The sequence below is a fragment of the Canis lupus genome, chromosome 18 (genome assembly GCF_048164855.1).
Source record: "Canis lupus baileyi chromosome 18, mCanLup2.hap1, whole genome shotgun sequence".
Classification (NCBI taxonomy): domain Eukaryota; kingdom Metazoa; phylum Chordata; class Mammalia; order Carnivora; family Canidae; genus Canis; species Canis lupus.
Window position 1 is genome coordinate 17936284 of NC_132855.1, and position 25181 is coordinate 17961464.

At 34.7% G+C, this 25181-nt stretch overlaps 1 protein-coding gene across 2 annotated transcripts in view; it reads right to left on the reverse strand.

The window, feature by feature from the left end:
- Positions 1-25181, reverse strand: part of ZNRF2 (zinc and ring finger 2) — a 108898-nt gene that overhangs the window by 19818 nt on the left and 63899 nt on the right. Inside the window, exons 3-5 of one of the 2 annotated variants that reach the window (XR_012010722.1) lie at positions 13859-13935; positions 8276-8381; positions 1637-1716 (exon numbers count right to left, since the gene is read on the reverse strand). Coding sequence is in view for 1 of the 2 variants with exons in the window: in XM_072783612.1 (XP_072639713.1) it covers positions 1659-1716; positions 8276-8381 (164 nt within the window). In the remaining variant the exon portion in view is untranslated. Of the gene's footprint in view, positions 1-1636; positions 1717-8275; positions 8382-13858; positions 13936-25181 lie in introns of those variants that run through there. The other variant, XM_072783612.1, reaches the window with a different exon arrangement.

Sequence of the window (25181 nt, forward strand, 5' to 3'; positions counted from 1 at the left end):
ACACTTCCTTTACACGGCAATCTTATCCCAATTTACACCTCTGGTGTGTCAAGGTATGATGTGAATCACCTCACAGTAAAAGTTTCAAAAGCTAATAGTCTTCTCGTACCCTCCAGCTTACCATGGCTTTCACATTTCCCATGGAGACCCACTTTAATTGTGAAGAGGTCTCATTTCATGTTGCAGTTCTTACTTTGGTTGCTATAACAGCTCTTCAGTGACCTCAAATCTCCTCTTTCAATACTCTAATCTGCTGCTATTAAATTATCCTCATTAAGGGCAACAATCTGCTCCAGTTTTCTGTCTTCAGGCCTAGCCATTCAGTAAAGACTTGTTGGTTACCATCTTAAGTCTCTGAACATAGAGGCTCCAATTCCTGAAACTATTCCAGCACTGGCTAAAATGTTCTGCCTTGATGTGAAAACCCAATGCTTTATGTCAGTTCTGCAGGTCTTCTCACAAAAAGCTTTTCATATATGTGAAGTTACTTTTTCAAAGCTAAATTATTCATTTAACTCACTTCATGGAATATGGAAAATAGCAATAGTCAAGTGAGTTTATCATTCAATTCACTGAACACTTGCAGATAATGCAGGATAACGAATAAGTGATATCAGCAGAGCAAAACATTCTGTATTTGGTTTAAAATTCAATTTTTTTCTGTTTTGCTTCTACTATATATAGACACGAACACTATATAACAGGCTGAAGATATACTAAAGTGCAAGATTAAACTGAATGAATGAATGAATACATGACGCAACTTTTTGAAGAAAATGCTCCTACTTAATTACAGATTAGTTAAGAACACAATCTTAGGAGCCAATATGCTTGGGTTCAAATCCCAGTTCTACCTAGGAATTAGCTTGACAAGTCAAGTTTCTTAACCTCTCTATAACTCTGTTTCCTCACCTGTGTAATGGGAATAGCAAGAGTCCTGAGCTCAAAGGGTTGTTACAATAATTAGATGAGTTATTAATAGATGTAAAATGTTTACAACAATGTCTGATACATAATAATGCAACATAAATGCCAACTAATTATGATTAGAATTATAATATTATACTGCATTAATATTATTAATATTAATATTAAAATATTAATATATTTTACTGCATTACCTAAGAACATACTTGTAAAGTTTGGGTAAGAGTACAGAATCTGATTCTGTTTCCTAAATGCATGACCTTGGACTGTTGTGCATACTGCTTCTTAAAGTCATGAAATTAATTACTTTGGGCCTCAGATTTCTTAGTGGTAAAACGAGGTAAAACGGGGTAACATGTACTACAATGATTACATATATGTACATGTGTGAAGTTCATACCAATCATATATTTCACAGATTTAAGCACTAACCTAAAATTAAATAAGCTAATGTGTTTTAAAGTACCAAGAATGGAGAAGTTACTCAATATGAGACTTTCTTCAGGAATCAATATACTTGTTTTCTATGTTCTCTTTCCATGTGAGTTTTCTACACAGTAACCTAACCCAATGTCTGGGACACAGATGGACAGATGGATGGACACACAAACACTTCAATAAATAAGTGAATGAATAAAAATGATGGCTAAGAATGTATAACCCAGGTAACAATTTAATAAGCAATTAAAAAAGAAAAACGGAGAATTACCTATAAAACAGGAAGCTGATGCTTAATCGGAAGGGTGCTCAGGGCAAGATCTATTTACTTCAAACCATTCATCTATGCAGCTAGAAAAGAACAAAACCAGAAAAACTGAAATACTTATGTTTAATTATTTAGATAATAGCCATAATAAAAATTCTTACTTCTTGACCTTAATATATATTTACAGAAAAAATATTTTAAATAAGCATATTTGCCATATGTAAGTAAAATATGAGGATCTGTTTATTACACTTTGATCTTAATTTATTATTATTTTTAGTAATCTCTACACCCAACATGGGGCTTGAACTCACAATCTTAAGACTGAGTGGCATGCTCTATACTCTTCCCACTGAGCCAGCCAGGCATCCCACATTTTGATTATTCAAAGAAGTTAAGGAAACAACCTTTGCAAAGTTACACTATAAAGTAGTTTAAATAGAACAACCCTTACCAAAAGAGAATCTAAAGAACTACCACTTAAGCAGTATTCAAAATTAAGTGACAAACATGGACAGATATTTCTCTCTTCAAAATATTCATTCATGCAAATATCAATCTGTTCATGTCCCTAATCAATGTAATCAAACCATTTTAAAATTCTAATTCTTAACTGTATCATCTTTTAAAAGACTATATTCCTCCTTTTTTGTTTTTTTAAGGTTTTATTTATTTATTCATGAGACAGAGAGAGGCAGAGACATGAGCAGAGGGAGAAGCAGGCTCCCTGTGAGGAGCTTGATGCAGGACATGATCCCAGGACTTCGGGATCATGACCTGAGCCGAGGGCAGATGCTCAACCACTAACACACCCAGGTGCCCCTAAAAGACTGTATTTCAATACTCACATATAAATATAGCCTTTGATTTTAATTCTATCCCATTCTACAATACATATACATACACAAATATACCATCATCTAATTGCATTTATAAAGTATTTTGTGATTAGAAGTTAAATATTAGGTTGCATATAATTGTCCTCATTGTAGATCTGCACTGTTTAATGCAGTAGCCACAAGCCACATGTGGCTAAATTTAAACTCATGATTAAAGAAAAATGCAGTTCCTTGGTCACACTACCGTATTTCAAATGCTCAAAAGCCACATACATGGTTACTGGCTATTCTACTAGACAGCAAAGATACGAAACATTTTCATCACTGCAGAAAGTTCTAGTTCACTGTGATAAATGGCAAGACCTTAATAAGGTTAAGTAACTTCCCAACAGCTAGGAAGTTACCCAAGTAGAATTTAAGCTGCTCAACATTCTCACTGTTGACACATTCTCAAATTTGAATATGCCACAAAGCTAGAAGGCTTGGCTGATATGCTTACAGGCAAAATTATTATGTATTATTCTCATACCACCTTATAGGATAGTTTGGTGGGTAAAAATAATGAAACAAAAAGGAAAATAAGTAACATATCTCATCCACATAATATTCTTTTAAATATCTAAAATAATTTGTTGCCATTAAGACTTGTCTAAATAATCATGCCCAAATTGGCTTTAGAGATGGTTTTCAGCCTGTTCTCTATCTACTTACTTGGCTCTAGCTGTCCTCTAGTTTACTGGAATATCCTTTAAAATTAAGTACTGAACAGGGGTGCCTGGGTGGCTCACTCAAGGTAAGAGTCCAACTCTTGGTTATACCTCAGGTCATGATCACAGGGCTGTGAGGCTCCCCACTGGGAGTGGAGTCTGCTTGAGATTCTCTCTTTGCCCCCTCTCCCCCTACCCTTGCCCCTCACCTCCCTCTCAGAAAAAAATGAGTAGTACACAAAATACTCCAGATATTTTAACAATTCACGGTTCCTAGGTGATTTAAAATGGGCACTTATTTTACAGCCATGTAATTTTGACTCATACTGAGAAATTATCATTGTATGTAATATTCCATAAATACAAGCATATTGCAATTTATGAGTCCATTCTTTTACTGATGGACACTTTCAATGATTCCATGGACATCTTATACATGTCTCTTAGAGCTGTTCTACTCAGAGTGGCCCACAAATACAGTACTAATCCATGAGCTGTTACCAGTTCTCAATGAGATAAGGAGCTTTTGAGTCAGAATACCCATTAATTTTGCCTCTAAACACACTTTTTATTTTTTTTTTAATCACTGCAAGTCTTTTTCAATGAAGACAGTATTATATTGATTTACATTCTGACTCAAGCTCCTTTATTTCACCCTGGACCTGCACACTGAGTAGCAGCACTGTCCTAGAGCACAAGATCAAGAATTCCTCCAGGGATTACACACAGGAATGGAATTACTGAGCTGTAGAATATATACAGCACATAGCTATTACAGAACTATTCTCCAAGTATAACAACTTACATTTGTATGTTTCCTGGCTTCTTCTTCTTCTTCTTCTTTTTTTTTTTTTTTCTGAATTGACTTAACAACTTTTGCCAAATTTTCTATTTTGCCTTTTTTAAAATAGATTTACACAAATTATCCAAATATTTCAGCTATAATATAGTATACACATTTTTGATGATCCTTGTTTTCTACCAAATCAGACATATACTAAAACTAACAGGGTTTATGGGAAAACCACGTTAAGGCAGACCACTCCAATAATGCAACCTTGTAACCAGAACAAAGCTCTGTTTGTTCCAGATAAATAAAATACCACTGTAGATATAGGATTTTTATTTTTTATTTTATTATTTTATTTTATTTTTTTTTAATTTTTATTTATTTATGATAGTCACACACACACAGAGAGAGAGAGAGAGGCAGAGGCATAGGCACTGGGAGCCCGAAGTGGGATTCGATCCGGGGTCTCCAGGATCGCGCCCTGGGCCAAAGGCAGGAGCTAAACTGCTGTGCCACCCAGGGATCCCGGATTTTTTTTTTTTTAAAGGTGAAATCAGCTTGACATAAAGACTCAGTTGGTAGAGCATGGGACTCTATCTCAGGGTTGTGAGCTCAAGGCCCATGTTGGGTGTATAGGTTACTTAAAAATAGAGGACTAAGGAAGGGTTAATATTAATATGGGGACAAAAGCCCAATGCATAAAATTTGAGAACTATGAATGAAGTAAGCAAGCACTTCCAAATAAATCCCATGGCCTAACTGAACTGGGTGTTAGAATGTTCCATGGATGGGTATTCTTATAGTACCAGGCACACCTCATATACTGGGTGTGTTCAATTCCAGAACATGGCAATAAAGTAAATATTGCAATAAAATAAGTCAAATAAATTTTTTTGTTTTCCAGTGCATGTTCACACTTTACTATTAAAGTGTGCAAAAGCATGTCTCAAAACTATATGCATAGTAGATAAATCTATTATAAATAAATAAATTTAGATAATTTAATTAAAAATGCTTTATTGCGAAAATAGGCTAACTACCACCTGAGGTTTTAGAAGTCACAATCACAGATCACCGTAACAAATAATGAAAAAGTTTGAAATTTCATGAGAATTACCCAAAACATAACACAAAGACATAAATAGGATGCAAATGCTGTTGGCAGTATAGTACCAACAGACTTGTTCTATGCAGGGTTGCAGGAAACCCTACATTTTTTTTTTTTAAAGGTAGTATCTGTGAAGTGCAATAAAATGAAGCACAACAAAACAAGGTATACCTACGCTGTATTCTCTCACAGCTTGTTCCCATTTACGTTTTCATCTGTTTTTATTTGATGCAGCAAAACACTAATGTGCTGAGATATTTTCTGTATGAACCAGTATGATAATCTCATTATATTGTCACTGTTCTTCAACTTACCAACTGCAATGACCTAAACCCATTACACAAAGTTACTGAAGGAGAATATTGTTTCAGATACCATCCCAATAAATTGTTACGTGTAGTGAAAAAAATTCAGTCTGAGGTCTAGTTTTTACTTTTTCACAGTATCATGATGCAAGAAAGTTTTAAATTTTATAAAGTTTATCAATTTTTCTTTCAAGTTTCTATTGGAGGGGGGGGAGGTATCTTAGCCCTAAAAATATTTACCAAGAGGTCAAGAATATTTCTCTCCATTTTTTAAGATTTTAGCTTCCCTAGGCATATGTTTAGTCAACTGGGAACTGATTCTTATCTCAACTATAAAATAAGGCTTCAACTATTTTTCTATAACAATAACCAACTGATCTCAGTACCATTCACTGAATTGTTCACTCTTTCTCTACTGCTGTGATACCACCTCCGCCAAATCAATTTTTTTATTCATTTACTTACTATGTAATAGCAGCTATTATGTGCAAGTACTTTCTAAAATTTAACCCACTTAAAACCTCATAACTCTATGAAATTGGTACTATCGCCTCATTTTCCTTCCCTGAGGGAGGGAAAAACTAAATAACTTAACATATCACACAATGAACTAGTGGAAGGGCTGGGATATGGGGGGAAACCTTAACTCCCAAGAGTCCATGCTCTTAAACTCCATGCTATGCTGTCTCTCATATATGCACAAGTGTTTATGGACTTTATTCCTATGCCTATTCACATTTGTCTTAATTAATAGTCCTATAATATATTTGTACAGGGCAAGGCCCCCAGCAGTTTTCCTCTTCATGAGTATGACTGTTCTTACCATATGGATATCATCCATGTATATTTTAGAAACTTGTAAAATTACATGAAAAAACTAGTTGAGATTTGAATGGGATATTAACTACATAATTTGGGGTTAAGTGACATTTTTATGACATTGAGTCTTCCTAACCACAAAATGGTATACTTAAACTTTAGATCTTCTATATCTTTCAGTGAAGTTTTCAATCTTGAGTATCTTTTGTAGGATGTATTCTTAACATCACAGCTATTGTAGTTTCTGTGGCTGTTAATGTTATTATTCTATAAAAAAAAAGTTCTTTTTTCTTACTGAGATATGAATGCAACTAATTTTCATTTGAGCTCGTATCTGGCAACCCTGCTAAGTCCTAATTTTTTTTTTTTTTTTTTTTTTTTTTTTTTTTTTTTTTTTGGAAAGAGAGAGAACACGTGCATATATGCACAGAGAGGGAGGGACAGAAAGAGGGAGAGAGAGAATCTTAAGCAGGTTTCCATCAGGGATGCTCAATCTTATGACCAAGGGGGGACTGATCTCATGATCCTGAGATCATGGCCTGAGCCAAAATCCGACACTTAGCCAATTCAGCCACGCAGGGGCCCTTCCATTACATTTCTTCCCTAATCTACAAATTACTTAGAAGCATGTGTGAAGATTATTCATCTTTTATTACTGACATATAACTGGCCAAGGAACAGTTTTCTGTATGGTACCAATTTTTTGTAGTTTGCTAAAACTTGCTCTATGGCCTAGTACAGCATTAATTTCTGTATGCTTCATATGTACTTGAAAAGAAAATGTATCAATTGCTAGGTGCAGATATACATATACCCATTAGACAAACCTGTGAGCTGTATTGCTTGATTGTTCTAGGTCTTGACTCATTTTGTGTATATCTGTTTGACTCAATGAGGACTATGTTGAAATTTTCCATTATTATGACGTATTTGTCAATTTTTTTGATAGTTCTTTAAATATTTTACCTTGAGACTGTGTCCTTTGGTTCACTAAAAAACTAAATTTTTTAAAAAGATTTATTTACTTATTCATGATAGACATAGAGAGAGAAAGAGAGAGAGAGAGAGAGAGAGAGAGAGGCAGAGACACAGGCAGAGGGAGAAGCAGGCTCCATGGTGGAAGCCTGACGTAGGACTTGATCCCGGGACTCCAGGATTGTGCCCGGGGCCAAAGGCAGGCGCCAAACCGCTGAGCCACCCAGGGATCCCCTAAAAAACTAAATTTTATATACTTTTATCATATCATACTAGTAATATTTTGCTAAAATTTATTTTGTCTGATATCAATTTAGCTTTGTCAGTTTGCCTGTAGTTAATATTTGCCTAGACATAGTTTTCTATCTTCACTTTCATATTTTTCTATATCCTTATGTTTAAGTGTGTCACTCATCAAAAGCCTATCCCAATCTTTCAATCTGCTTTCAACTGGTAAGTCTGTTTTATTTAGATTTATTAAAATTACTGATACTAGTTTTATTTTCGCCTCCTTATTTTGTATTATTTATTATGTTCTCTATGCTTTCCCCCACTCCTGCCTTTAAATAAAATTCTGCCTTATTCCTTTCACTGGTTTGAAATGTTACAGTCTTCTATTTTTTTGTTTACCTTAACTAATTTTTTAATCTAAAACTTGTCCTGCGTTACTCTGAAACCAAGAATACTTTATGAGAATCCAGATGGGTGCTAGAGCCAAACAGACGTGGCTAAACTCTCAGGTCTTCCATTTACTAGCCACATGACCTTGGAGAGATTTCCTATTGTTTCTCGGCTTATTCCCTCAATTATAAAATGAGATTGTTACAAGATTTACATGAGATAACCTAGCTAAGCTGTTATAGACAATACCTGAGTAATAGTAAATGTTTAACGAATGGTGGATTTTTGGTTACAAACAGATTGGGGCTTAAATCTTAGTTCTAGCAGGAAATAAAAAGCTCATTATTTTTTAAAGAAACAGGGAGAGGGAGTTTCAATTAAGAAGAAAACTTTTTAGCCCTAAGGACAATGTGTTTGAAATTTTTGAGAAGCACTTTTTACTCTAATATCAACTTGGTTAACATAAAAATAAACTTACCCTTTATGATATATGCATAGACAAGGCAGTCGTGCTATAGTATCTCCCTGCTGCAATTCTTCAAGGCATATTGCACATTCCCCGGCATCTTTACTCAGTACATCCTCTGAGAAAAGAGAAAATGAATTCAGGACAATAAAACTGAAAGAAGAATTATGGGAACGCTAATTTATAAAGAGTGGTGACTGACATATTTTGTCAGAAATACATAAAACTCAGCACCCATATTTGAAATACTATTCATAAGTCAGTGAAAAATATTTACCTTTACTTATAGACAGCATCTCTTATTTCCATTTACATTTCATTGAGGCATTACAGTAAGCAAGAATAGCGCAGAATCATGACTTGAAAAGGATTTTGCTATAAAACTTATCAGCAAGACTGTAATTTGCAATTTGAAATTTATTTTCCTTCTCTTACTAATCAATGTTAATTTGGTGCCCAAGATAGTTCAAAAAAAAAATTAGAGTCTAATATGGCTGAAAAGGCATGAAAATACTATTATAATTTTTAAAATTAAAAAATAACAAAATTGGGTAAGTCAAAGAGATCATTCTGAATAGGAGACTTCTTAAAAAGGTCTGCTTAACTCAAGAAAACCCAAAGGTAGATTAAAGTTTTTGTGTAGATTCTGAAAGGGACTTTTGGAAACTTGAGAATTTCAGACATGCAACAGTTCTTTTCAATCCTTTTCCAGAACAATGCCAAGCCAACACCAGGCAGCAATTAGACTGGCTTCCAGAGGGCCCTGCAGAGTGTTTAAAATACTACTATGGGTAAAACCCTTTACAAAGCAAAAATTCCTTCTGATCAAAAAAAAAAAAAAAAAAAAAAAAGGTTCCTTCAATTGATGTTTTATACTGAAAATTTAAATATTATATTAATGTTAAAGCTTTATTTTTAAAAGGATCTTGCCTAAAACAGAGTTATGTTAGCCAGATAAAATGAGGAAGAACTAAAACACACCATCGCTGGAGAATATGGAGAAACTGCTGAATGTATGAGAACTTAGTAAGCGTAGACAATAGAAAGCTAAAGCAGGAACACGCAGTATGAATTTATACCACAGATAACTAAATTACTGTCTGTAGAAATAAAAATCAAATAGGCTAAAGAGCAAAGACGACACCAAGCTCTATCTAAATGCTGAATGATAGCGCAAGGTAGGAAGTTCCTAAAATTCAGTATTTGTCTGGTACTCCCACACTTCTTATAAAACCAAAGAATTTAATTGTGCATATATCTGTAATCGTTCCTTGTAGAAAAATTCATTGTCTAAGAAGCAGTTCCCCCTTTGGTTACTTATTTTGAGACAGCATGCATAAAAGGAAACACAGACCTTACTGGGTCTATACCAGCAGATGCTAGGATTAACCGGTAAAGCTGGAGGGGTAGCAGGGCACCCCCTGTGAGGAAAGGTCTCAGCAAGAAGATTTCCTGTATTCAGAATCTATAGAATATGCTTGTGATGATTCTAGCTAACTACTGGGTAGTTCACAAGCTGATGTATCACAATCAGAGACTTGACCAGGATAAGTAAAGCTGGGTAAGTGGAAAATGCTCTTATTAACATTCCCCTCTAGTGTCCTATCCCCATTTCTCTCTTCTTCACCCTGGAGCTCCCATCCATTATCTTCACTCCACCCATCCCAATCCTGATCCCAAATGTTTTCTTCCTTGTTTCTTGATCTCCATTTTCCTCTTATTGTTCTGGACATCTTTCCAAAGATGGGAAACCAGTTTAATTTAAAAAACCTAATTAGTGATTGTTAATTGGTATATTGGGACCCAGAAGGAAGCCACTCCAGTGGCCCCACCCATATCACAAATCTAAACCTAAATCATCCTGCACTTATGGAAAACACCTCACTGTAAGGCTATAGGCAGCTTATGTTACCATAGGAAACAGGAGGACCTCCTAGCCAATCATGCCCTGTTTTGGGGCTGCCTCTTCTAATATTTTATAGAAATCGCTCTTGGGAAAATACCTTGGGAAGTGCTCATAAGGCACTAGGTACTCCCTCAAACTATGGATTGTCTCCCCTTGAATAAAGTACATCAAACTCATTATTAAATTGTTTCAGTTTTGCCATTTGACACACTAGGATAGCAGTGATAGGATGTGAAGGAGATGCTAAAAGATCTTAGGAAAGGTTAGTCCAAATAATACAGTATAATCTCATAGAAATGATTTCTTTCACCACAAAGATATACCACATCATAACGAGTCTAAGTTCTATAATAAACTTCAAAAAAAAAATCAATCACTTTTTATCAAGCCTAAGACATCAATGATTATAACATGTACCAGTAGTTTACACATGGGTAAGGAAAACAAAAAGCCCCTCAAAACCAAACCAAACCAAACCAAACCCAAACAAAAAACCCCACCATTAAAATGACACAGATCAATTTTAAGATGCATCTCATTTTCCAGAGCTGTTAAAAGTATGAAAAGGAAGTGTGTCTTAAAATTGGCGAAATATGGTATCACAATTTCTACCTTTTGGAATATATTAATATTGCATCTAAATTTAATAAACCACATACTCTCCACTACTCTATATGAAGAAAATGAGATAGCCAACTTTAAAAAATAAAAGCATTGCCATATTTGTGCCATATATTACTATGTAACAGATTGTCAGCACCAAATGAAAATAACTAGAAATCCATTAAGTACAAACTTCTGAATGCAATGTTCACAAAAAAAATAAGTGTCTTAACAATACTTTTATGGTGACCTATGACCAAGTCTCAATTCCTGTTGGGAAAATTTTAATATCATGAAGGCCTTAGTTTTTATTTTGTTTTTAAGTAAATTTATTTATGGTACAACAAAGACAGATATAATCTGCATGTAATTAACATAATCAGAACTGCATATTCTATATTAAGAAAGGTACACCTATATATAAGAACATTCCAAGCAAATTTCAATGCAGAAGCAGCCAATATTCACTGTTAATAGCTTCTAGTGAAATGATCTCTGCTCAGAAATTAAAAGCTAATGTTAACATATCATAACCACTGCTCAACTGCATTTTGATAAGTCTGACTGAAGAAACAGTTTAGACACTGCAAAACCCCAGTTAGTCTCAAATAGTAAACGTGCAGTTTTCAAGTTTGAAAATGCAACTTCCCAGAATATTGGTCTTTTTAGGTTTGAAAATGCTTTTCATTTTTTAAGATTCACTAGGCAACATGATTTTTACCTATGACGGGGGTTTGCTAGAATATTCTCTTCTCTCACCCATTATGACACTGTCCTTCCATTCAAAGGACAGTTTTGAGCTCGGTAATGGGACATATTCAGAGTCAAATATGGCTGGGGAAAAATTACTAAATCCAGGGTACTGAAGCATCTTCAAGACAGCTGGGAAAAGATTAATAAAATTCTTAAAAAAAAAAAAATCTTTAGCTAATTGGGGAACCTGGGTGGCTCAGTGGTTAAGCTTTTGTCTTTGGCTCAGGGCATGATCCCAGAGTCCTGGGATTGAGACCGCATCAGGCTCCCCATGGGGAGCCTGCTTCTCCCTCTGCCTATGTCTCAGCCTCTGTCTGTGGCTCTCGTGGATAAATAAATAAAAACTTGAAAAAAAAATCTTTAGCCAGTCAATTGAAAACATTCACAAAGATACTACTATAAGCAATATGAAGTAAACATTTTAGGACTGCAAAAACATTGAGGGCAGACAATTAACTAGCCAAAATTGTTATGAGAGAAGCAGAGAAGGGAATACTAAGACTATTTAACTATAGAAGTTAAATTGTCTGACTGGATTCCGGCTCTCCACAAGCACTTATAAATGGAGAGGCACTAAAGATAGTGAATAGGAAACTAAATTTTTATTTCCTTTTTCAAGTATTGCTGATGCCCTACCTAAGCATTTGGAAAATAATTAAAGCAGAAGAGAACAATGATTTCTAACCAGAGATGGGCACCAGAATCACTTCGGTAGGCATTCTATCTCAACACAGAAGAAAATAAGTTACATATATGTAGGTCCCATCCATAGAGATTCTGAAATATATACCTCCTCAGAAATACAACTGCTATCAAACAGCATGTTGAATTAGAAAGAGCATAAGATTTAAAGTTGAAAACTTAAGAGAAATTTCTATCCTCAAAGTTAGCTACATAACCACCAAAGTGTTGGTCAACTATGAGTTTCCTTTTACTCTTCTTTAATGTTAGTACAATAAAGGTACTCAAAATATTTAAAGAATCAAACTAAAAAATTATGTGAAAAACTTTCTAAGTTATCAAAACATTATACAAAATACTCACTTTTATTACCCCTGTTATCAGAAAGTACTTTACAGACTTCTCCAAAAACAAAAGTTGGTCATTTTTCTCCTCATTCTGGTTATTCTAGTTGTTCCAACTTCACACGATGTCAATAAATAATCCCATGCACCAGAAATTTTTACAGGACACTCTTGCCTTAACCATTTCTAGAGATCTATTATAGTTTCAAGTGTGGGAACAAGTCCATGCAAACAATATGGCCTAATTCTTAAATGTTTTGGCTTCGTTCTATATTTAAAAGCGCTAAACATGTCCCCTCTGTTACTTATCTTTACATATAGTTACTGTTATTTATTTATTAATCCTATGATGTAACTAATGTTACCTTCACTTTACAGATAAGGAAATTGGGGCTCAAAGAAGTTAAGTAACTTATCAGAAGTTACTAACCTAAGTTCTGAGGTCAGGATTCAAATTTAGGCTAAGTTGTTGGCCTGTTTACTATATGAATTTTGCTACAAGAAACAATTTCACTTTAAAATAACATAATCAATGAAGCAAATGAACTATTTCAGGCAATTTTAAGTGTGAAATACTCAAGTTGGAGATGGCGACATATCTAGAGGAAGTATTCTAGGACTGATCATATGTTTTATCTTCTGGAGTTACCAAGCTGCCGTCAAAACTAGTATCAGAAACGAGCTCATACTTTACTGCTTACTTCCTTCTATTCCACAGGGAAATAGCCCTATCCAATTAGAACTTTCCATGATGACAGAAACTCGTCTTTTTCTCTGTGCTGCCTGGAATGGTAGCTACTAGTCACATGTGGTCTGAAAATAGCACTTGAAATGTGGTCAGTGCAACTGAGACATTGAATTTTAAATTTTATTTCATTTTAGTAAAATACAAAACCTGAAAATATATAATAGGTAAGGAACATACTCTTATAAACTAATTAAAAACTTCTGTAAATTGCTATTTTACTTATAGCCTCAAGCTCTTAATTTGCATTGCCCAAAAAAATTACTTAAAATTCAAGCAGCCAAATATGCAAAATTAAGATATTTAGCAAGTACAAGCACATATCAATATACTTATTGCAGATCAAGACATGAAAAAAAGCAGACAGCCAAAAAAAAAAAAAAAAGATTTTTTTTAAAAGAAACAAAACGAGTAAGACCAAATTTGTTAGAGGCAGCCAAGAAAACTCCATGCGAATATTTCATAATCATCACAATTTTATTTTCAGATCAAGCATCCAGACAGGTATATGATCTTTTCAGCAAAATACAATGCCAAGCACTACTATGGATCAGGCATGTTACCTGAAGACTTATTTTTTGTTCTTGAACCCTCAATGATAGCAGTAGAAAACAAAAGCAGCTGAAATGTGAAATAATCCCTAGAAAAATCAAGAATTAAAAAAATTCATAACATTAGTAAGAAGCAATTACTCAAAGAATGAAAAATAGGGGCTCACAAGGTTTATTATTAAATACTTTCAGAAAGAAATTTACTTCTAATGGACTTAAAAGACAAAGTTAATCTTATATTATCGATCCATGAGCTGTTACTGTACTTAAATATAATAAGGGAACTAGAAATGATACTTAACAGAGGGAAACTGCCATTTTCACTATAAGACAAATATATGAATAAAAACATGGGAATAAACTTTATTAAAGTGTCTAAAACTCAAAAGTTCATGGTCAACCTCAGCTTTTAGACACTGGTTCAGCTAGGAATTACTGGCTTCCTATGCCTCAATACTACCGACAATTACTGCATCAATGCTTTCTTTAAATATAATTGAGAATTGACTAAGCACATAGCTACTTTTCATCTGCATTGTTAGAAACAATTTAAGACTAATTCTTTAAAAATGGATACACAGAACTTGTGACTCTTCGGATGACTTTTAAGTAAAAATGTGTATTCTTGGGAATATTTTTGGAAATACAGACATTTGGTGCCTTCTCCAAGAAAATGAAAAGTGGAATAAAATGGAACCAAGACTATAAACTCTAAAAGGTAAAATATACAAAAGGAACCCAAACCCAATATTGAATAGATCTGGCTTTCTTCGGCCTTTTTTTTTTTCCTAATTTATTTTAAATACAAGCTACCAAAAGTCATACAACTCACCTAAGAAATTATTACATTACCAAATTATTCCCCAATCTTTAAATCAAGATAACTTTCCTATGTCCCTCCCTGTCACAAATCAACAAACCAAAATTCACAATCAATACACTGATTCACTAAACTCGAAATAAGTATTTTCCCAGACAAGCTGTCCACATTAAAAAGTAAAAGAATATTTCAAAACTGAACATACACAGAAACAGAAAATATAGATTTTGAATTAAACTTAAATTTGGTCCCCTTTTGTTTTGAACACTGCAGAGAGAAAACACCATTCCTAAAAATACAAAAAAGCTGATACTCAAACTTAATTTATTATTGAGTACTTTTAAAATTAGATTAGTGTGCTAAATTATAATGTAGGCTATTAATGTATTAATTAATAGAGAGTCAAGCAACCTGGGTAATATGATACAGCAAAAAACCCCACAAACTTATAGTCATTTCTAGGTTCAAATTTCTAGGAATATAATGAGGATAACAATACTCATATCATAGGGGAGTAGTAAGAAGTAAGACCTGTGTAGTGTCTAGCACTGTGGCTGGGAAGGCACAGGCAAGTTCTGAAGATCAGCTGTCATCACAGGCAAGAAATGACTCTTCCTCTGAGTTTGTTTTCTCCAATCTAAAGAAATGATGAAACCTGCTCCACCTGTCTCTTAAGATTGTTGTCAAGATCTAATGAGATAGTGCAAATGTGAGAAGGCAGTCTCATGGAAAAAAGAACAGGCTTGGACTTTGGACAATGTGCCAACCTCTCCGAGCCTCGTTTTTCTTCAACTAAACTATGGGTCATAATAACCTTATCTCATATGGTCTTTAATACTGATTAAAAACAAAAGAGCTAATAAATGTGCAAATACTTAAAGACTTAAACTAAATGTTAGTTGAATATAAACAAAATTTTACTACGATATTACTGAGGTAAACAAATATGTCAACTCGAATGGTTTACAGCATGCAAAAATACCTATTATGTCAGAACTACCATAAGATTTATGAACTAGAATTCTATTGTTTTGTTAGAATGAATCTGAGAAGGAGTATTACAATGTGTCTGTCTACTATTCTTGGTGATTGGAGCTAAAGCATGATGTCTCTCCCTTCTGCTTCCTCCTGAGGCTGTAAGATAATTAGTAGTAGGCTAATAAATATCATACAAGGGTCACAAACTCAAATGCCCGAAGGAAGATTAGCCAGAAAACATCTGAGGAGTAGCTCACCTTTTAATCATTTTGTAAGAAAAGGAACAGCACAGTTGTGATGAAGAATGCCAACTGATTAAGAGGTAATTACGCAAACTGATGCACACAGTCCCATCTAAAGGGGGACCTGCTACTAGAGTAGAATGCCACGTAGGAATGAGGGCCCAGCATGGCCAGATAGTATACATTTAAAGCAGCTATAAATTTAGGTTTTTAGGTGAAATTTCTCATTTTCAAAATACTGACTGAAAAAAAAAATCCATTTTGATACTGTGTAAGCCAAATAAGAGAATGTAGTCAGATGTAGTAAATAATCTGCAATCTCTACAGTAAAGACATAGTAAATTCCATGAGGTCAGGGAACCCTGTATGCTCTGCTTATTCCAGCACGTAGCATAGTTTTTTGCACACAGTAAATACTTGATAAATGTTTTTTGAACAGCTAATGAAGCGAAAGATCTCAGAAGAAACACCAAGTGATAAAGAAACAGCCAATGAACAGAGAAAATGCCCCAAAGTTGTTTCAGTGACCTGGGCACTTTGTTTGCAGTCTGATGACTCAGATGAGCTTAGACCTATTTTTTGTTAAGTGTACTGACTTCTTTACCCATGACGTTATCAGCCAATCAACCAGAAAGCATTGGACATATACTGAGTTTGCCAACAAATACTTATAGGTTGATTAGTACATAAAGTATTAAGTATGCATGCACAGGAAAGCTATTTAAAATGTCCAGTCCTGAGATAATAAAGCAAAGTGTGAACCTCAAATGTATCTGGAAAAAGCGTGGGGGAAAACGAGCAGCTCTGACAGTAACAGTCATGAAACACTGACAATGAAGATTTCTTTCTTGATCTGCTACTAAATTACTAGAATAATGGCGACTAATTCACAGATCATGGAGAATCTAAATCTAGATTCATCTGAACCTCAGGTAATGAAAGCACATGAAAATCAAGAACAAGTATGAAAAGGGTTTTCAAACAAATATTTCTAAGGACAGGGAAGACACACTGATTTTGTAAGGTTTATTTCTTTTCACTGCGACTCCTCAAAGTCTTTCGATCTTTAAGTGTTCCAGTCAGTCAGTGGTATCTGAGTGACTCTCATGGACAAGGGAACAAGTCTGCTTCAACATGGAGAAACCAGAAAAAAAAGCCACAAAATTAGGCTGAAGACAGAAATCTCCCTGCACCCAGGAAGAGGGAAACTTCTTTCTTCACACCTTCAAACATAAAGGGCTTAATGTTTACCAAGTTAGTGATCACTAGGCTCTTTTTCTATCAGAGAAAGGTTACCACTGTGATTTACATGTGTGTCAAGAGATTCTACAACTGCTGACATTATGTAACAGAAAAAGGTCATGAGCTATCTAAGTACACAGAGCAATGTGAATGAAGGTGAAACATGCCACAGACTGAAATAGATGCCTACTATAGAGCCAGAAAGGATGAATGGAAGGAAGGAAGCCAGGAAGGGATGGAGGGATGACAACTTTATAAGTCCTAAAATCACAACCCATAATTTTAAAATTTAATATTTCAGAGAAAGTCACTGCAAAAAACTAAATTAGTAATCTAGAATGTCATGTATGTAACTCCAAAAAAATTCCAAAAAATCATGAATTAAAACATAAGACACAGAGGACAAATCCAGCTCTATTACTGAAGTTACAGAAATTAGAGAAAGAGAAAAGAGAACAGAGAAAGAAATACTAGAAGAAAATAATCCTTGAGCTAACTAAAGATGAGTTTTAAACTGAAAGGGCACATGAAACTGTAAGCAAGATTGATTAGAGATGGAAGTAGTGTGGGGAAGAACACTAAAACAGACGCATGCATCCTAGGGAAAAAATAGAATTTCCAACCTTCAAAACACAAAATCAACCTGTAAGCTTCCAAATGTAAAGAACAGGTAACTTACAATGAAAAATAATGAGACCTAGCCAGAGTTCTCATCTATAATATTGGTAGTTAGAGAGTAGAACAATTTTATAGACTTAAAAAAAAACCCTGAAATAACAATATCCTGTATTTAGCAAAGTATAAAATATCTTGTATTCTATTATGAAGGTAAACCATAAACATCTGGGCAAGCAATATCTCATTAAGTATATAATCCATGAAAGGGTGTCTAAGGAAACTCTTCATGTAAATGCTTCTAAGAAAAGAACATGAGAACAAAAATCTCAATAAACAGAGAAAAAATGAAGAGTATAAAAAAAGAGCAGTGAGCAATTAAACCGTAAGTGAAATGTAAATAGATAATTCTGTGACTGAAACTGTAGGATAACCATAAGTTTTTGAAATGAAAACAGTATTTCACCAGTGCAAACTTAATGATGTGGAATGTAGACTGTTTCGGAACATCCAGGAAGAAAGGGAGGAGGTGGAGAAGACAAAAGTGAACAAGAATGGGGGAAAAGTACAAAGAAAACCCTTAATTTTAATGGAAAGATAGAAAAATATGTTTAAAGATACACATTAAAGTAAGGTAATAACAAGATGCACAGTAAAAGCTGTAACTTAATCTGGAGGGAAGGGAAAGCAACTTGATCAATCCAGAGAAGGTTGGACAAGAACAAAGTGAAATAAATAACACATCAGTTTTAATATAAAATATGTGTATTGAATAGTGTAACAGAACATCATATATCTACTATTCAGCCTCCACAAATCAACTTATTTGACATGGATTCAAACAAGCAAACAAAAAACATACGGAAACACAGGAAAGCAACTGTCCTGGAGCACATGCAAAGATATAGCACCTCAGGAGTTAGGAAGAAAAAGAAGAGAGAAACCAACTTACAAAATAAAGGTGACTCTAGAAGCATAAGAGCAAGCAGATATTCCTGAAATCACAGGGACTGAAGGAGTCAGAAACAAGAAAAATAAATTGGAAATGAAGAAAGTGTTAAAAATTGAAGAAAAGGGATCCCTGGGTAGCACAGCGGTTTGGCGCCTGCCTTTGGCCCAGGGCGCGATCCTGGAGACCCGGGATCGAATCCCACGTCGGGCTCCCGGTGCATGGAGCCTGCTTCTCCCTCTGCCTATGTCTCTGCCTTTCTCTCTCTCTCTCTATCATAAATAAATAAAAAATAAAAATAAAAAAAAATTGAAGAAAAAAAACTGGCATCCATTGAAAACAAAAGAGATCCAACTGCACATCTATAGCCAAAAAAAAAAAAAAAAAAAAAATCAAGGGGCACCTGGTTGCCTCAGTTGGAAGAGCATGCAACCCCTTGATCTCAGGGTCATGAGTTTGAGTCCCAGGTTGGGTGTAGAGGTTACTTAAATAAATCAAATAAAATAATATTCAAGAGGATATTACAGAAATGAAAATATAAGTAGAGCTGCATATTTGAAGGGCACATTGAGTCCTAGAAAAAAAAACTAGCCATGAAAACCCAAATCTATTTAAAATATATCCTTCTGGTGTCAGACTTCTTCATAGTAGCATTTTAACACAATGAGACTGGAAGAATGTTCATAGTAAGAAAGTGTACCCAAAGATTTCACACCTAAGCAAGAAGTCTAGAAAACTACTTCCATGAGCCCTTCTCAAAGGATTTACATGAGGATGAACTTCAGCTAATCAAGAGATATCTAGAAAAACAAAAAGACTGGCAGTGAGAACTGAATCTACTTAACTGTAAGACCAAAATAAATGTGGGAATTATGATTAGATAATGTATAAATTGAATACCTAAAGAAAGGCAAAAGAGCAAATTATTATCTTTAATAATTGGGTGTCAAAAAGTATCATTTAAAGCTGAGAAAGCAAACAAGAGAAGTATAAATATATTTAATACTATTACAAGTAAACAAGAGCTATTGTAATAACCAAGATCAAGATATAGAAGAAGGAAAGGGAATCAGGGTGCCTGGGTGGCTCAGTTGGTTAAGCATTTGACTTTGGCTCAGGGTCCTTGGATCCAGCCTGCATCAAGATTCCTGCTTCAGTGGGGAGCCTGCTTCTCCCTCTCCCTCTGCCCTCCTTCTCTCATTCTCTCAAATAAATAAAATCTTTAAAAAAAAAAAAAAAAAAAAAAAGGAAGAAATTTTTTCATTTCATTTCATTTCATCATTGCTCATAGAAATTAATAGTATGTAAAAATATGGGCATCAAGGTTAAATAGTTATACTTACAAAATTAATCTCTAAAAAAAGATATACAGTTCTTCCTAACTAAAAAAAAAATATGGAGCACAGAAAAACTGGCCACTTGGTGCAACATTTCTAAAAAGCTATAAAAACAGGAAGTATAATATAAAATAATGACAGATGGAAAATTAGCTGTATTACTAAATGTAAATAGGCTAATCCAACAGTTAAAAAAAAAAGACTAGATTGGATCCCAAATAAAATTAACCCTATACTGTATACAAAAAGTATATCTAAAACAAAAAGATGAATATAAAAGGAAAACACCAAGCAAATACCAAAAAAAAAAAAAAAAAGAGAATTACACTCTTAATATCAGACAAGGTTATAGGGCAAAAAGCATTAAAAGAGACATAGGATCCTTTAAATAGTAAAAGATGCAATTTGCGCCTAAGTTATAATAATTATGAATAAAAAATCATAGTATCGACATTCTAAAAGGCAAAAAAAAAATAGGTAATACAAATAAAAATAGAAATGTCAGCAGGAGAAAACTAATTCACCTCAGTCCATGACAAAAGAAGTGAAAAACAAGATGGATATAGACCTTTGGCAAATGGAACATTCGCCAAAAATGACACATATTAAACAACTAAGAAAAACTTAGTAAATTAAAATACAGAACAGAACTAGCACAGATAATATCCTCTGGTCATAATATAATAAAACTAGAAAACAAATAGCAAAACTGGAGGAAAAAGGCACCTAACACCCAGGAATTTAAAAAAGACTCTCACTTAAGAAAGATATCCTGAAAATACAACTAAACAAGAAAGTAAGAGTGATAAAAATATATCAGAATCTATGGAACAGAGCTAAAATATAAGTGATAACTCCTATCCTTGGATATTTGTGCTAAAAAAGGAAGGGAAGGAAAAAAGGATAAAAGAAAATGAATTTTCAGAAATGAATTTTAAAACAGGAAAAAATGATAGATCCAAATGTATCTAAGGCCAATAATAAAAAGGGTGGAGAGCAAATATAGATCCGTAAGTAAAAAAATTGGGAAAACGATCACATTTGGGCAGAAAAGAAAAAAATCCATAAGGGGTACCTGGGTGGCTCAGTCAGTTGAGCATATCTGCCTTTGGTTGAGATCCTGATCTCAGGGTCCAGGGATCGAAGCCCCAGGTCTGGCTCCCTGCTCAGTGGGGGGGGGGGGGGGGGGGCACGAGAGGGGAGTCTGCTTCTCCCTCTCCCTTTGCCTCTGTCCCTCCCCTCTGCTTGTGCAGGCATGACCTCTTTCTCAAATAAATAAATAAAATCTTTTAAAAAAGAAACTCCGTAAGAGACTAACTTACTAATAATAATATACAGCAGTGAAATATTTAACTTTCTACTTTAAAGAAGCAAAACAGACCGAAGGCAGAAATCCAAACAGATCAATTTCTATAGAAATCAGAGACGGTTGTCTAAAAGTGATTATCAAAAAACATGAGGCCCAGACACTTCCACAGGGAGTTACACCAAACCTTTGAAGTTCAGATGATTTGAATGCTATTTATACAGCTGCAGAGCATACAGAAAGGAAATCTAAATTATTTCTTCTGAAGCAAGTGTTAACATTGATTCTAAGACTCAAAAAAGATTACCCCCAAACCAGCCAACCTCATTTTTGCAAAAATCCTAAATAAAATACTAGGAAATACACTCCAGCACTACACTAAAGATAAAACTCGAAGTATTATCAGATAGAACAAATTCACATACGTCACAGACCAAGCAAGGCTTCCAGGACTGTATCCCATAGACCTACTCATACACATACAAAATACCAGGAAAAAATTTAACATCCTTCAACCAGGGACTGGTTAATAAACTGTGGCTTACCCACCTATAAAATGTAAGGTTATTGTAAAGAACAATGAAGCTCATTTGGAATAATCTCTAGGATGTATTATGAAAAAAAAAAACAAAAACTCTAAGGTTCAGAACCATCTACAGCATGGTATCACTGTGTAAAAAGTGTGGGGGCAGATTATGTGTATATATTTGCATATGCATTAAATATGTCTGGAAGGATCACAAGAACTGGTAGTACTACTGCCTGCCTCTGGAAAGGTAGTTGAGGGGCTGAGGTGAGAGGGAGACTTCACTGGACATCCTTTGGGTCTCTCTGCTTTGGAACTACTGAATACATGTTACCTATTCAAACACAAAATTAAAATCAATTACAAGAAAGGGATGAGCAAAAAGATAGCAGGCGGATGCAAATAAAAAGAAACTGTAGGGAGACAATTCTCCATGGCTATTTCATGTTTCAGCGTGTCTCAGACTCTCTTTTCAAAGCTTTCTGTAGAGCAAACAGCATTGTGAAGACTGAGACAGTGTCATTTCCAGAGCCAAGAGCAGACCTGCTTACTTTCCACAATAAAAGATTCAGGTTCCCTAACGAAGCTCAGGGTTCCTCTTCTGCAATGCAACTCACTGAGTGTGCAGATACCACCTGACCCTTCTCATAGCATCCTGTGAGAATTGGGGCTGGAAGAAGGGGCACAAGAAAATATTAATATTCTGGCTATTGCTATGAGTAATAACAATAAAAATCCTTTGATTCTAGTTTCTGCCAGAATCCATGAAACTGTGGCAGGCTAACTTGTCAGCTTGCAAGAAGGATAAAATCTCAGGCCCTTCGCAATTTTTGATAAGTATTAGTCAAAATAATATTGGATAAAACAGATTATTAGGTAAAGCAGAAGAGAGAAGTATATAATATAAAAAGAATCAATCCAAAAGGAAAATAAATCCTAAATATTTGGGCAAATAACAGCTATGAAATATACAAAGTCAGGAAAAAGACTGCTGCAAGGCAAATATCACCAAAAGAAACTTAAGGGACTTCAAATAAAAGAAAAAAATTGATAAAATTATAGCCATAGAGGGGATACTGTAACAAACTCCTTAAATGTCAGACCATGTAGACCAGACATAAGCAAGGATACAGACTATTTCAATAATGCAATCAAACTCAATTTATTGGGAGTATACACACACACACACACACACACACACACACACACACATACACATATTTTTTTTTTTTTAAGATTTTATTTATTTAGAGAGGCAGAAAAACAGGCTGAGGGAGAAGCAGGCTCCCTGCAAAGAGCCCCATGCGGGAATCAATCCTGGATCCCGGAGTCTCGGATCCAGGGATCACGCCCTGGGTTAAAGGCAGACGCTCAACCGCAGAGCCACCCAGGCGTCCCCACATATGTATTTTTAAAAAATAAGTAAATTGGGCAGCCCAGGTGGGCTCACCAGTTTAGCGCCGCTGAACAAGACAAGCACGCCTATTGGCACCACTATTATCTACATCATTTTTAAGCTTCAAACTATTGCAGCAAGACAAAGAAACATATATAAACACTTGAAAACATTATCTTCATTTGCAGATGACAGTTATGTCTAGAAAATCTAAGGATTCACCTATAAACAATAGCTTCTCTTTAAATCAGCAAAACCAGTTTGAAATTCAAGTGGCAGAAAAAAAAAGAAAACAAAAACAAAAAACCCGTAACAGTAACAAAACTATAAAATACTAGATATCAACTCAACAAGTGTAACAGTAAATATATAGGTTCTCAATGAATCAAAAAATAGAGAGACAAGCCATGTTTCCTTGGTAAGTGGAATTTTAAAAGAACAGCATTGAGCAAGGACAGTATGTACACCTGAAACTTTTGTTATATATCAATTTTATCTCAATTTTTAAAAAGAAGCATACATCTTAAAAAAAAAAAGCATACATCTTTCTTAGTGATTTAATAAAGGGTAACACAGTCAAGTTTTCTGTTAATGAGTAAACTGCATATTCAACTCATTTGTACTCTGTATCTAATAAACACAAAATGTCTAAAGTTAGAAATTAAGACTTCAATAGAAGCCCTCACTGTGAGAATCCCACAATATATAAAACCTAACACAAGGTAAAAATTAACTCACATTTCCCCTCTAAAAATGATAAACTGGGATGCTTGGGTAGATCAATGGTTGAGCATCTACCTTCGGTTCAGGGCGCGATCCCAGAGTTCCATGAGAACAGAGAACAGAGAACCTGTTCTCCCTCCGCATTATATCTCTTCCTCTCTCTCTGTGTATCTCTCATGAATAAAATAAAAATGATAAGGTCTTTTGTTGCTGGGCTTAGAACAGTAGCTTCCATTCCCCTAAATCCCTCTCATGTACATTGAGATGTTTATAATAAACTAAGATCTTAAAAAAAAAAAAAGATCATGTACTTCAAACTACATGTGTATGTGTGCCACATACACCTTTTTTTTAAAAGAGATAATGTTTATTTTATTTTTTTTTAAAGATTTTTATTTATTTATGAGAGACACAGAGGGAGAGAGAGAGAGGCAGAGACACAAGCAGAGGGAGAAGCAGGCTTCATGCAGGGAGCCCGACGTGGAACTCGATCCCAGGTCTCCAGGATCACGCCTTGGGCCAAAGGCAGGCATGGAACCGCTGAGCCATCCAGGGATCCCTACACCTGCTTTTTTAGTATATCCTGAGAGCACTTAAAACGAGAGAGCATATATGATGCATGAGAAGATTTTTGAAGAAAATTCTTTTATAGCATCACTAACATGAATGTGGAAATTTAAAAGAATTTTTTTTTTATTAAAGAAATTTATGGTTTGCCTCTGAGGATTAAGTCTCCAGGTTAAACTTTTACTATTATGTATTTATTTACTGATTGACTCAGATATATTTATTTTATACTTTTGGTTCTAACCCAGTATTATGCTATACTAATTTTGTTGCTCAAATTGTTCATTGGCAATCCTCTGAGATTGGCTCCTGTGTCCCTCTGACACAACCTTATCTTTTTGAACACTTCCTTGCTTTCAGACAATACAAAATCTCCAGCTTCCTCTTTATTTTCTCTGCTCCAGCCCTAGGATCAGCTATTTTACCATTGGAGCCTGGTTCTTTTTACTGGAGATTTACTTCTAAATATTTAGAAACCAAGATCTAGGTGCTGGTTGTCAAAGATTTTTTAGTTATAAAAAGGCTGCTCATACCAAAAAGCATTACAAGGAAAGGCCTAAGACTGAGGTGAATGCTAAGGAGTACAGTTTAATGAGATTAAGATAAAAGAACACCCAAATAATCATAATCTAGG